The 13,987-nt window shown below is 37.8% G+C and overlaps 1 protein-coding gene across 2 annotated transcripts in view; it reads right to left on the bottom strand.

The window, feature by feature from the left end:
* Positions 1 to 590: 590 nt before the first annotated feature.
* Positions 591 to 13,987, bottom strand: part of DDX6 (DEAD-box helicase 6) — a 33,421-nt gene continuing 20,024 nt past the window's right edge. For both annotated transcript variants that reach the window (XM_028105771.2, XM_028105772.2), the window contains exons 9-14: positions 13,547 to 13,675; positions 12,368 to 12,484; positions 10,210 to 10,273; positions 6,967 to 7,068; positions 6,367 to 6,549; positions 591 to 4,957 (exon numbers count right to left, since the gene is read on the bottom strand). In XM_028105771.2, coding sequence (XP_027961572.1) covers positions 6,374 to 6,549; positions 6,967 to 7,068; positions 10,210 to 10,273; positions 12,368 to 12,484; positions 13,547 to 13,675 — 588 coding nt within the window. In that variant the 3' untranslated portion in view covers positions 591 to 4,957; positions 6,367 to 6,373. The remainder of the gene's footprint in view (positions 4,958 to 6,366; positions 6,550 to 6,966; positions 7,069 to 10,209; positions 10,274 to 12,367; positions 12,485 to 13,546; positions 13,676 to 13,987) is intronic.

Here is a 13,987-nt window from a genome sequence, read left to right as displayed (position 1 = left end):
TTAGGTCGTTTGATTTTTCATTAGTATTTTGTACTTCTTAGCAAATTTTTTTAAGATTTTGAGAGAGCACAAGCAGAGGGAGAGGGAGAAGCAGGCTCCCTGCTGAGCAAGGAGCCCAATGTGGGACTTGATCACAGGACCCTGGGATCATGACCCGGGCCGAAGGCAGCCAGCCGCTTAACGGACTGAACCACCCAGGCATCCCTTTAGCACACAAATTGTTCATATTGTTAAATTCATTCCTAAGTAAACTTTGTGGGCATGTTCAGTTTACTGAAACATCTGAACAGTTCTGGGAGGGGATTACTTATAACCCACTTCCATGTATCACAGACTAACATCTCTCCAAATGATTAGCTCGGTTCTCTGTTCAGGCAATGAAAATCGAAAAAGTGAAATGAGGACGGTAGGACAGTATCTACACTGCATGAGGGTGCTGAGATGAGCCATCTCAGATTTTCCTCAACTGGGCTTAGAGGAGTAGTGCTGAGATGTCCTACTGTCTCACCATGTGAATTACTTTAGTCAAATGTTCTCATATGCAAGAATTCCTAAGTAGCACAGCCTGCTAAGGACATACCACACACACATTTGGAGTTCCAGTGGGCTTTTATTGAGATAAATTAACAAAAACCAAGATTTTATCAACCATTTTTTCTGAACCTCATAAACGCAGCAGACTCTGGTCCATATATGTGTACATACAACGTAACACATCCCAACAAAAACAGAGTCCCACTGGAACATTTGCCAATTAACAGAAAGCCAATTTTCCCTTTCCCCAAATGTTTTCAAAATTTTGAGTCCCAACTGTTCACTTCTCAGTGGAACTCGTCCCTTGTGGCTAGGGACACTGGAATTCTATCCCATTTTTACTGAAAATACATTTTTTCAAGTTTTAGTTTTGTTTCAAAAAAGGGAAGTGACTTTGTTTTCTCCAGGCACCCCTCCCCCACAACCATTGGTTAAAATACAGTAGCCTGTATCTTAATAACCCAGCCCTACCCCCTCCCTTGCCCTGCCCAGTATTGTCTACTGGAGAATTTAAACACACTTCTGCTGGAATCTGTCAGCTGTGGAGGGGCAGAGTCCAGGTGCCAGGCTAGCTCCCTCTAACCTCATAAACTGTTAAATAGCCTTTGGACACTTAACTCTCTACCCCAAAGATGAGTTTTTAAGACCAGAGATTTTCTTTGGGAGTTTAAGAAAACTATCTTTAAGGATATAAAGCATAACTACAAGCTCACAAAAGTCCACTTAATTTCACAAAAAGTTAACTTCAGCTCCCATGAAGCCAAAAATTTTGCCTGACAAAGGTATTTTGTCAGAAAATGATTCCACAGTAACAATTTTTAAGACACACAGAACGCTGAGAAAAGTAGCAAATTAAAATAACATGGCTTAATTCCCCAAAAATTATTTCATCTTTTTGTTACTCATCTATAGGGTCAGGAGTGTGGCTAAAGGCCATTTCTGATGAGGTTATGAACTTCCAAAGTGTTTCTAAATCCTTAGTGCAGACACCCTCCCTTTTGGGGCATAGTAACCTCCCTCCCACCCCTATTAAAAAAAAAACAAAACAAAAAACAACAAAAAAAAACTAAACCAAGTGATCAGAATGAGATGTTTTGATTCCAACAAATTTACACTCAAGGCTTTGTGCTGGTTCTAACCCAAGCCTGATGGTATCAAACACAAAGCACACAGCGAAGGAAAGATGCTCCCATCTCATTCTGAAAAGAGATATTGATAACCAATTGCCTCCCCCCTCCCCCCAGCCATTGGGACCCACCCATATTACGATGCTGAGACCAACTGGAAAATAATTGAGAGATATATTTAGATTTGCTTCTCCCTTACTTCTTCCCATGGAAGATCATTTTAGAATAAGTTTATTCTATTCCCAAGGGAAAGCCAAGAAAGTTTCTCCACTGGAATCTATGGGAAGAGAAAAACAAAAGAGGCCCAGAGGCAGCAAGGTGTGTAACAGTCCATAACCCATTACACAACTACAACCATAGGCAAAACCATGAGCTGGACATAATTTAAATATTAAAAATAGGGAAGTTTCATCCAAACGAACCACTGGAAAAAATATTACCATTACTTAAAACAGACACCCAACAGTGGAAAGAACACAAAAACAATTTCCAGTAACAGTGCTCCTTATAGTGAGGGAGATTAAAAAAAAAAAAAAAAAAAAAAAAAAAAAAAAAAGGAGAGACTAGGCTTTGACCTAGTCCTTAGAGCATCTTTCCATTTAGCAATTCCTATTCAAGAGTCAAGCACCAAAACTGGACAGCTGCCTCTACAGGACTGTGTCCAATAGTGGTGTTCCAGATCATTTAAGTGCCACTCCTCATCAGAGGCTATACTTCAGTAATACTTTCAATTAAGTCTGTGCTTTAAGAGGAACCCACAGTCATGTGGCACCAAGCACAGTCTGAGAATGGCAAAGACTGCGCGGTTTGTCTTGTCACCCACACACTCTCTAGCGAGATATCCAATTCCATTGACAAGCCTTTGCTTTTCTTCTGTAATGATCCCTCTTATCTCGCCAGAGGTGGGGGAAAAAGAGCTGCATCAGTACAAGGGCAAGATTTTTTTGGTCAAAAGTTGATGCCTTCTAAATTCCCTCCCCCCACCCCTCCCTGGAAAAAAGTTATTCCTTAATTAGGGCTTGTATTTAGTAACCAACATTGGCCAGATAGAACATAGCTTGGATACTAAATAAATTGAACTTATTCTTTTTTGGGTTTGTACTGTGCAGCTCTTGCTACAGTTTAAGGAGTTAGGGCTACGTCTGATCAGGAGGCATCTGCAGGATTTTGATCCTAAGGAGTTTTGGGTGAGTCACAAATAGTTTTGCTTAGAACTAGGCAAGAGTCAAAAAAAAGCAACTTTGAATAATTTCTTTCTTTATCCAGGTGAGTTAAGCATGAAAGCATATGCAGGACTTACCTTGTTTTGAAAAACTGGAATATGGAAATCAAATTTTTTTAATTTTATTTTTTGCTTTTTTTTTTTTTTTAAAAACCCTAGATGCCTCCTGATTGACCTAGTACACTGGGTTAAAAGGGAATTAAAAACATTTAAAAAAAAAAGTTCACTGGTTTTGATTCATCTCACTCCTTTTGCCTGGAGATCAGGCCAAACATCAAGCATGTTGGGAGGGGCACAATTTAAAGCAACACTACTGACTGTAAAGCATTTGCCAGCAATTTACAATGCAAAATGACAGATAATTCTTGTCACAAAGCAAAAGGATGGCAAGCAGCTTTCTGTAGCATGAAAGTTAACAGCTCTCAGGAGTTGCCCATTCCTGCAAGTTTGTGTCTCAAGGTGGGCAGAGGGCAACACACTTAACACAGTACAGGAAGTGACCCACAGAAAATAAGCTCCAGAACTGCTAACATTACCAAAGCTGGTACTGGCTAATATTCTGAAATGCAAAATCCATGCTTTGTACATATACTGCTCAGACACTGCCACTCAACTGAATTCCCACACTGCAAGGGAGATTAATCTTTGTCCCCTTTTGCTGAGCTTGAAAAGTTCCTCAAACTTTTTTTAAAAGGGGGAGAAGCAAAATCAGAGAGAGCTTCTCAAAAATAACATCTTGAGTCATAGGTTTTTGAAGTTTCCTTGCTCTCTCTGGCAGGTGTTCTCCAAAGGTATTAGATGATACAGTGTGGCAGCAAACAGTGAATCCCAGACTTCTGGGTTCCTCTTCCAACACAGGGTCACCAAAGAGGCCTGCTCTCTACACTAAGAGGCCAAAGTACTTTTTAGAATTTAGTGTTGCGGAAAACTGAGCCCCTCTCATCTTTAGCTGCTCCCATAATCACTCTAATCCCCTTAATCCCAGCAACCTTCATCCAAAAAAAAAATATATATATATGTATATATATATATGAACCCAGAAAAAAACTTATTTACAAAGTTTATACAAGTATACACACCCAATTTTCTATGGGACACGCTTTGCCACAGAGGAAAGAGGGTCAAGGCTCTGACATGTCTACACATCAAGTGCCATAACTGCTAATGGAAGCGTATGTAAACCAGTCTTTAGTGTTCTGCTATAGAGCACAAAGGCTTGTCATATGGCTCCTGCAATGATAGACTGCTCTTTCCTTTGGGAGCGATGATGTTGTAATCTACTCAGCCCAGAAGAAATTTTTACTTGGGATTGTTTTTTTTTTTTTTTAAATACATGTATTTACAGTGCGGATGAACTGCAGTTGCATATCAACTCCTCCACATAAAGAAAAATAGAATGATGTTTAACATTACTAATATGTGTCATCTTCCAGCCCTGGGCTTGAGTATCGGGTAAAAAGGGAAGAGAGAGACTTCAACTTGAAACCAAAATGAAAAGACAAAAAATTTAAAAAGACAGGGAAAAAAAAAAGAGAAAAGAAAAAAAGAAAGAATTTCTATTGTTGATTCCTTGGGCTGTGTCTAAAAGATGATATTCTGAATGGTCTCATAGCATAAGGCACTTCGCACAAATAAGTAATAAGCTCTTCAGGCTTAAAAAACGGATGAGTAATAAGGGAGAAGTTGAAATGCACTCAAGAGTCAGCTGTTGGAGAATTTTGAAATTGTAGACAAGCTTGTGTGTTCATCAAGATTCTTCTCTTTTTAGGGTTTCTCCCCTTCTCTTCTTTCTCCTCCTTCCTTGTCCCCCTTCCCCAGAAAACATTTTTTAAAAACCAGCAGTTAGTGCAACTAATGTTCAGTCAGCACACAGTGCAAACAAGTGGAACAAAAAGGTAAATTCCTTCTTTTCAGCTTTTTCTCTTCACCAGTTAAAAAAAGAAAAAATGTCTGAGCTCTTTTAAGTCTTCATAGTTCCAAAATAAAAAGAAGATGAAAAACCCACAAAGAGAAGAGCATCCCCCCAAACGATGTGTCAACAGATCCAAACGAGCCTTCTGTAGTTTGTCAAAGCCTAAAGAAATAAGGAAGAAACCTAAAATTAACTTTTGTGAAAACAATATGAACCAGGATACCTAGGTTTTCACAACTCCAACCAAATGGTTTCTCTGTAGTGGCTTCTACTAAGCCTTTGCCCGCTGTAGAATCCATTTAGGATTAAGGAATTTCTGCTAGGCATTCCAGAGACAGAACAAGAGCCTGAAAGTTCTGATATCCAAAACAATTAAATCAAGAAAAATTTAAAAAAAAAAATTTTTTTTAAAGATTTTATTTGACAGAGAGCGAGAGAGGGAACACAAGCAGGGGGAGTGGGCGAGGGAGAAACAGGCTTCCTGCTGAGCAGGGAGCCTGATGTGGGGCTTGATCCCAGGATCCTGGGATCATGACCTGAGCTGAAGGCAGACGCTTAACTGACCCACCCAGGCACCCCCAAATTTTTTTTTAAACTTCCATAAACTTGACAGCCTGCCAGGATACCAACAAACATTGGCTACTTTTATGTTTGTCTGAGGGTTTTGTTTGACCTTTTGGGGGGTGGGGGAAGAAAGAAAGAAACTAAAGTGAAAAGAGCAACTCAGAAACTTTGAAAGAGTAACAGATAAATGGGGTGCCTGGGTGGGTCAGTTGGTTAATCACCTGACTTAGGCTGAGGTTAAGCTCCTAGGATCCTAGGGTTCCTAGCTTGGCGGGGAGTCTGCCCGTCCCTCTCCCCTCTGCTCGTCCCCCTGCTTGTGCCCTTTCAAATAAATAAAATCTTAAAAAAAAAAAAAAAGAGTAACAGGTAAAATGCTTATTGCTAATTTGGAAGCTACCATCTCTCAAATAAAACAGATTTTCATTTTCCTTAGAAAAAGCTGCAAAACAAGCCTGTATTCTTTATGTTGAGCCTTCTTTTGAGCATTACTACCGGAATCCAATAGTCACCAAACAATGAAAGAGGGTGGCGCAAGAAACAAGACTGGGCATTTAAAAAAAGGCAGTTACCCTCTCAACCTGATTACACATTTGGCAATGAGGCACTGCAGGTAATTAACCTGATTTATTAAGATGCCCAGCAGAAATTAAGAGTGATGATAACAACAGAGAAATGACTGAGTGATAAAGGAAAAGACAAAAAAAATTTTCATATTCAAATTGTTGAAAAAGATTCCTTGCTTTCATTATTTTGGAAGTCTGGATTTGTCTTAAGTACTGCTCATGTATCACATTATACAGGAAAACTTCATTCAAGAGCAGCATTTATAGATTCTCTAATGAGACCACAACTTCACTCAAGCAATACGTCCGGTTTACTGTCATTTATGCCAACAGGTGTTCTACCCTATCACTGCTATTACATGCAGTACAACAGCAAATTTCCTCCAGGAAAGAGGATCTTGATTTAAACACTACGCTCACTTAGTGGTTCTGCCAGGTACGCACATGCTTGTTAAGGTTTCTCGTCTTCTACAGGCTCGCTGTGGTATTCTGCCACATACAGGCTCTTGTCAATGTTGCTTGGGATCGGTTTAATTTCTGTTCCCAGCTGCTCCTCAATACTTTTCAGGTTGAAGCGATCATCATATGTGATCAAGTTGATGGCTAAGCCAAGATGACCAAAGCGACCTAAAAATGAAAAACATTTTTTCATTGATAAAAATTTGAGTTAAATAGAACTGATGTGCACGTACAACTCTATTAGTGGCAAAACCATACAGGCTTGGTTTTTGTTCAGTGCCATTCTGAGTTTTTAAAACCACTTCTTATGGTCTCCTCAAACACACAACTTCAGGTATCAAAGCCCAAAGTAGTACCCTATTTTACGTTTTTCCAATGACAAAACAGACACTCATTTGTGTCAAAAGTTGCCAAAATACATACACTATACAGTAGTTACAGACTGAACCACCTAATGAGAAAACTAAGGATCTCATCTGTGAATTTTATCTCAATTTAAGCATACAGTAAAGTTATTTTAACTTTTCTTAAATGCTCTACAAGAATTAGAAATCAGTCTTAAAAGAACATCTTCCTTTTCCTCACCTGATCTTCCAATACGATGGAGATAGGTCTCTGCCAGCTTTGGGAAGTCAAAGTTAATTACCACATTCACAGCTTGTATATCAATACCTCGGGTAAACAAATCTTAAAAGAGAAAGAAAAAATCTCCATCATATCTTTCAATTTAAGCATGTTTCTTGGTACCATAATACTCTTTAACATGTATTTCTAGTGCAACCTAAGTTTTAGTCACTTCATTCAGTAATTCAAATGCACTTGCAAATTACTAGCATTACCTTTCATGCACATTATCATAAATAACTTTCCGCTAGCAAGTTACCTTTCCTAGTCCGAGAAAGTTTTTAAAAATGGTTTAAGATAACTGTAAATACAAGAGGTCAGAATGACTGGTAAACTCTAAGCTCATAAATGAGTCTCAGGAGTAATTTTCTTTTCATCTATTTTTTAGCATGTAATGCAAGATTAAAATAGATTAAAAACTTTGTGTAACCAAAATATCTCAAAAAGAAGAGGCAATCCACTCATAGTAATTTATACTTTTTGAATTCATTCATTTCATTCTACAACATGATTTACAAGTCTGAGGCAAGCACAAGGTCACCACTTCTCTTTTCTAGTCCCACAGTAACCATGCCAATTTAGGCTCAGAAAACTACAAGTAAAGACAATTACAACAGACTAACAACTAGGTTTCAAGGCTTCTATCAGCTCCATACTCCAAAATAATCCATGACGGTGACCACTATTTCTAAAATACTGCTTTCAATTTATAACTTATCCTTTTAAATTGCCTCTGGATAAAATTAAAATTGACATACAAGGTCCTCCACTCTATACTTTGGTCCTAACATAGTTCTCTAACACATCTCTTCCTCAAACCTTACTCTCCATGAAATTCATCTACTCATCCTTCCTTAACTGTTACCTTCTTGAAGCCCTCTATGGATCACATTTGATGCCAGTCCCCTAACTTAAAACTCCTTCTGCAAGTCTAAAACTTATCTAGTTAATAGAGCCAATTACAATTCCACCTCTTCTCAGATCACATGTTAATTTCCTTTCCTATGAAAATTTAGGATTACTTACTACACACATACCTCACATTTGCAAATTACTTTTAATCCCTTGTAGATCCAGCCTAAAGCCTGTTTCTGTAAATCCAGTTTTACTGTCACAGGACCATGCCCATTGGCAGAGCTGAGAAATTTGTAACAAGATATCTGGCACTTTAAAGAAAAAGGTTGCAGGGCCTATCTTAGACTCTTACTGTTATCTTTTTTATCTGATTAAACCACTGCTCCTTGGGTGTCCGGGTGGCTCAGTTGGTTAAGTGACTGCCTTCGGCTTGAGTCATGATCCTGAGTCACAGGATTGAGTCCCACATCGGGCTCCCTGCTCAGCAGGGAGTCTGCTTCTCCCTTTGACCCTCTTCCCTCTCGTGCTATCTCTCATTCTCTAATAAATAAATTTAAAAAATAAAAAATAAAAAAAATAAACCACTGCTCCAAGTAAACGGTGATACTTCGCATGTATTTATTTATACACTTTATAGACCTATGTTATTCAGTACTTATTTAATGACATACTAAATACTGTTCTGTTTGCACATTCTGAATTTGCTTAACTCAACATTTTACCAATGAACTAGGTTCCTCTTCTACAGGCTCCCTAAGTGCAGGAAGTGTGTATATATTTAAAAATTTTTAATTGTGGTAAAATATACATGATATAAAACTGAGGAGTAACATGTATTTTTTTTTAGCACCAAGCTATATACCTGGCAAAGAGTAAATATATGTTGAATATCAAAAACTATTTTTGAATGAATAAACAACAGATATTTGTGAATTCACTTTAAGGCATTCCCATCTTAAAAATAAAAAAAGGCATAAGAGAATGATTTGATGATTACAAGTAAAAACGGTAGGACCTGAGCCCCAATATTCAAATTCTAGTCTAGTATCCTTTCCACCAAATCAGATTACTTTATATTTGAGTACTTCAATACAAAATTTAGAAGTGCTGATAAAGTGGGGTGCCTTGGTGGATCAGTTGGTTAAGCATCTGCCTTAAGCTCAGGTCATGATCCCAGTGTCCTGGGATCAAGCCCCTCATCGGGAAGCCTGCTTCTCCCTCTCCGTCTGCCTGTCTGCCTACTTGTCATCTCTATCAAATAAATAAAATCTTAAAAAAAAAAAGTGCTGATAAACATACATTAATTCACAGCTATATTAAATGTCCTTTTAGATATAAAGCAGAGAAACAAGATAAACTGGAAACACTCAGGATATCGGAAAGCCCTGTTTTGGTTCTTGTAAATTAGCAAATTCAATATTCTGCTAGTATAAATTTGGAGTTTATTTCTATAGCAGTATTCTTTTTTTTTTTAAGATTTTATTTATTTGACAGAGAGAGACACAGTGAGAGAGGGAACACAAGCAGGGGGAGTGGGAGAGGGAGAAGCAGGCTTCCGCGGAGCAGGAACCCTGATGCGGGGCTCGATCCTAGGACCCTGGGATCATGACCTGAGCCGAAGGCAGACGCTTAATGACTGAGCCACCCAGGCGCCCCTATAGCAGTATTCTTAAAAATCCAAATTGTATAGTATTCTAAAATTTTGATCTGGGTGCTAGTAATATGGGTGTGTATGTGTGCAAAAATTCACTGAATATCCTTATAATTACTCTATTTTTGTGTATACCTCAAAAAAAAAAAAAAAATCCAGGCTCTTCTCTCCACCCAGAAGCCTAGTTTAGATGATTAATCTCATACCAATACTAAGATTGTATTTCCAGTGTAGAGATGGGAGGATACTCAATCCATTTGCTTTGTCTGATCTGACTGTCCACCTGCCCCCCCAATTTGTTCTTCTTCATGTACTGAAATACACCAAAATACTAGTCTGTTTCTGCCAAAAAAAAGTTAAAAGACCACAATAAATAACTTCCAAAATATAGTTTCTTAATGTAATTTATTTTGCACACGGTACATATAACTCATTCCTGTATGCTAAAATTATTCAGAAAACACATAAATTCCACTAGTTTAAAAGACAGATGAGGTATGAGTGCCAGTAACAAGTATTCTGCAGTTTCAGATATGGAAACTAATTTCAGGAATTAACTATAGCTCATTCTCAACTTCAGAAATTCCAGAAATGGCTTTAGGGTGAGCTGAACTCTTGTCAAAGACTCTGTTGGGAGATATGGACAGAAAAAGGAGAGCTGAACCAGGGAGAAAAACACGGGTAAAGGAAATACTTACCAGTGCAAACAAGATTGCGGCATAAGCCATTTCGGAAATCATGAAATACACGATTTCGATGTTCCTAGGAACAAAGCAATGCATTTGATTTCTTTAAAAACTCATATATGCACAGTCCTAAATTTCTCATCACTAATTTCTCCAATCCAAAGTTTTGCATACCCCAAATTTATACAAATGAGAGATGAATGAATACCCATAAGTTAAAAACAAAAAAAGTCAATCATAAATTAGTTTCCCATGGGAATTAATAAGCAATGAAAACATCCATGGGGGCACCTGGGTGGTTCAGTTAGTTAAGCATCTGAGTCTTTTTTTTTTTTAAAGACTTTATTTATTTATTTGACAGAGAGAGACACAGTGAGAGAAGGAACACAAGCAGGGAGAGTGGGAGAGGGAGAAGCAGGCTTCCCACCGAGCACGGAGCCCCATGTGGGGCTCAATCCCAGGACCCTGGGATCATGACCTGAGCCGAAGGCATATGCTTAACGACTGAGCCACCCAGGCGCCCCAAGCATCTGAGTCTTGATCTCACTCAGGGCTATAGGCTGGGTATGGAGCCTACCTATAAAACAAAACAAGGGGTGCCTGGGTGGCTCAGTTGGTTAGGCGTCTGCTTTCAGCTCAGGTCATGATCCTGGGGTCCTGTGATCGAGCCCCATGTCAGGCTACCTGCTCAGTGGGGAGCCTGCTTCTCCCCTCTCCTTCCTGCTCGTGCTCTAATAAATAAGTAAGATCTTTAAAAAACAAAACAAAAATACCTACCCATACCTTTATTTAGCATTTCTCTCTTTTAAGGATTTTATTTATTTATTTGACAAACAGGATAGCGAGAACAGGAACACAAGCAGGGGGAGTGGGGAGAGGGAGAAGCAGGTTTCCCACCGAGCAGGGAGCCCAATGTGGGGCTCGATCCCAGGACCCCAGGATCATGACCTGAGCCGAAGGCAGACACTTAACTGACTGAGCCACCCAGGTGCCCCTATTCAGCATTTATCTTAACTGTTAAGGATATTATCCTTTTTGCTGAAATGAATTTTAATTAAAGTGACAAATTTCACCATGTTTTTGTGTATCCATTTTTAAAATGTTTCAAACTCTCCCCACCAAGCATGGGGCTCGATCTCACCACCCTGAGATCATGACCTGAGCCAATATCAAGAGATGCTTAACCAACTGAGCCACCCAGGTGCCCCAAAAATTTACTTTTCAATTAAAAAAAAAAAATGAAAACACATGCATAACGGACTCTGACACAAGTGACAAATCTAGCATCTGGCAAACTGGTCTTTCCTTTCAAAGCAACGTTCTTCCAGTCTGAAATATTCTCTGCAGCTTAACACATTAATTTCCTGTGACAATTTCTAATATTAGGGTCTACGTGGTGGTATCTGATCCATTATCAAGCTTCCCTGAAAACCAAAGTTGAGCTGATTAACTCAAATTCTTAATCTGTTAGTCTTCAGAAACCATTTTCACAAAATTTCAATGTTTAACTACCACACACAACACAAATGTTGTTTTTATAGTTCTGAATTTATTTAAACTGTTTTTTTTTATTATTTAAACTGTTAAATCAAGTTCTGAAATTTAGAGAGATTGCATCCTAAAGGCAAATAAAGAAAAAAACATGGGCTGAAGAGGTACATAAATTAAAATTTTAGGAGTGTTGTCCAATAGAGCCTTCTGCAATGATAGAAATGTTCTATATCTGTACTTTCCAAAACTGTAGCTGCTAGTCACATGTAACATGGCACTTGAAATGTGGTTAGTGTAACAGAGGAACTAAATTTTAAATTTTATTTAATTTTAACTCACTTAAATTGCCACATGAGACCAGTGGTTACTGTATTAAACAGTGCAAATCTACATTACTTGGGAAAGAAGGGAATAAAAATCACATATTTGTATCATGCTTGACAAAGTACTGATTTTATACATTATCTCAATCTTCCTAACAATCTTGTGAGCTTAAGAGTATGTGTTTTATAGTTAGAAAACTGAACCCCAGCGGTTAAAATGAAAGGTCCCTTGCCTACTAAGGAATAATTTATTCTTAAACTTAGGGCATATAGAGAAGCACTGAAACAAAACAAAAATCCAAGAAATACTTAAAAGATTTTTAAAATCCACATACGAGTTCTAGTTTTATACTCACCTGCCTCATTTTAGCATGGATATAGAAGCAAGAATAACCCAGTTGAGAAATCTTCTTGGCTAGCAATTCAACTCGCTGAGAGGAGTTACAGAAAATGATCGACTGGTTTATCTGAAGCTGAGCGGGGGGCGGGGGACGGGGGGGATATGTGAGAAAGAAAAACAAAAACATTCATTTACTTTGCCAAATCTTGAAAATACTAACAAATGCTAAAAAACATGATCTCAGACTTAGAATCTCATGATACAAGAGATGCAAAACTGTAAATACTGTAAATACTACTCATTTAATAGTTGCAGATAAATTATAAATTTTATTGTAGAAGAGTATGCTTAATAAGAGCCCCATAATTGCCAACATGATTGAAACACATTCAATTCTCATCATTTGCAATAATTCTGTTCTATAAAGTTGCTACAAACACTGAAAACATGAATATAGAACCACTGCTTGTAAGGAGATACAGGGGAAGGTTCCTGAGAGCCTCTAAGTCACAACTTCTCATCAATTAATCAACAGATAACCTTGTTTTATGTGTTGCTGTTTAAAGACACCTTATTTACTCATGGCCAACACACTGTAATTCCTGTCTGTACAAAATTTATCTAAAACACCTTTTCTCTGCAAAGCACATCAGTCTTCTTGTGCTTAGAAGCAATGAACAGCACTTTAGCACTAAGCTTTGGAGTCATTTTAAACCATGAAATAAAAAACAAAAAAAAAAACACAAAAATGCAAAAAATGTGGCATTAATGTGGCACAGACTGTGAAAAAGACATTTATGAGAGCTGAAACAAGGCAATGTGTCACTTTGTTCAATCTCAGCTAGGAATATGAATAGCTGGTATTTTCTATTGTGTTACTAGTATCCACAAATGACTTCGAAAGCACTTGAGTATTGATTGTAGGGTTACAAATTTTGGCATGTAGCCGAATTTGCAAATACATAATATGCAAATAATGAGGATCGACTATAATTAAGGTCAAATTATCTTATAATTAAATTAAAAATGTCTTTGATGTCAATCATAAAGTATCGACTTCAGATCAACAACCAAAACTACCTTTTAGGAAAAGCAATGGACTATTTTTACATTGAAAATGGTGGGAAAACAGACACAACTGTTTTCTGGGGGTTAAGTAATGGGTAATATTCAGCAACTGAAGCCTATTACTTACCCTGGAGAAAAGTGTGTTGAGGCAGTGTACTTTTTGGCGCTCAGTTACATAGGCGTAGTACTGGGTTACTCCCTTCAAAGTTAGTTCCTCCATCAGGTTAATCTCATAGGGTTTCTGCAAATGGGAATTCTGAAAAAAAAGAAAAGTCATATAATTAAAAAAGCAGGGCATATCTCTTAAACTTGAAATATATCCCCCATACATTTCTGATCAACTCTTGCTTAAAAGGCACGCAGAGTATAAATAATCTAATCTAGACAGAAGAAATAAGTTACCATATAAAAGAAAATCTAACATTCAGATATGTAGCTAAATTCCTATTTTGTACTTTGTATACAGAATTACAATGTAATCAATTTATCCAGTATATCAATGGCTGTATGTCGGCCTGACACCAAAGGCTAAGTGAATAAAGAATTTGATCAAATTACTGTTTAAAAA

The sequence above is a fragment of the Eumetopias jubatus genome, unplaced genomic scaffold (assembly GCF_037043125.1).
Source record: "Eumetopias jubatus isolate StellerSeaLion01/CBP00866 unplaced genomic scaffold, mEumJub1_p1.0 scaffold_13, whole genome shotgun sequence".
Taxonomy (NCBI): Eukaryota; Metazoa; Chordata; class Mammalia; order Carnivora; family Otariidae; genus Eumetopias; species Eumetopias jubatus.
The sequence above is the reverse complement of the archived record's forward strand: the minus strand, read 5'-3'. Positions and strand labels throughout refer to the sequence as shown.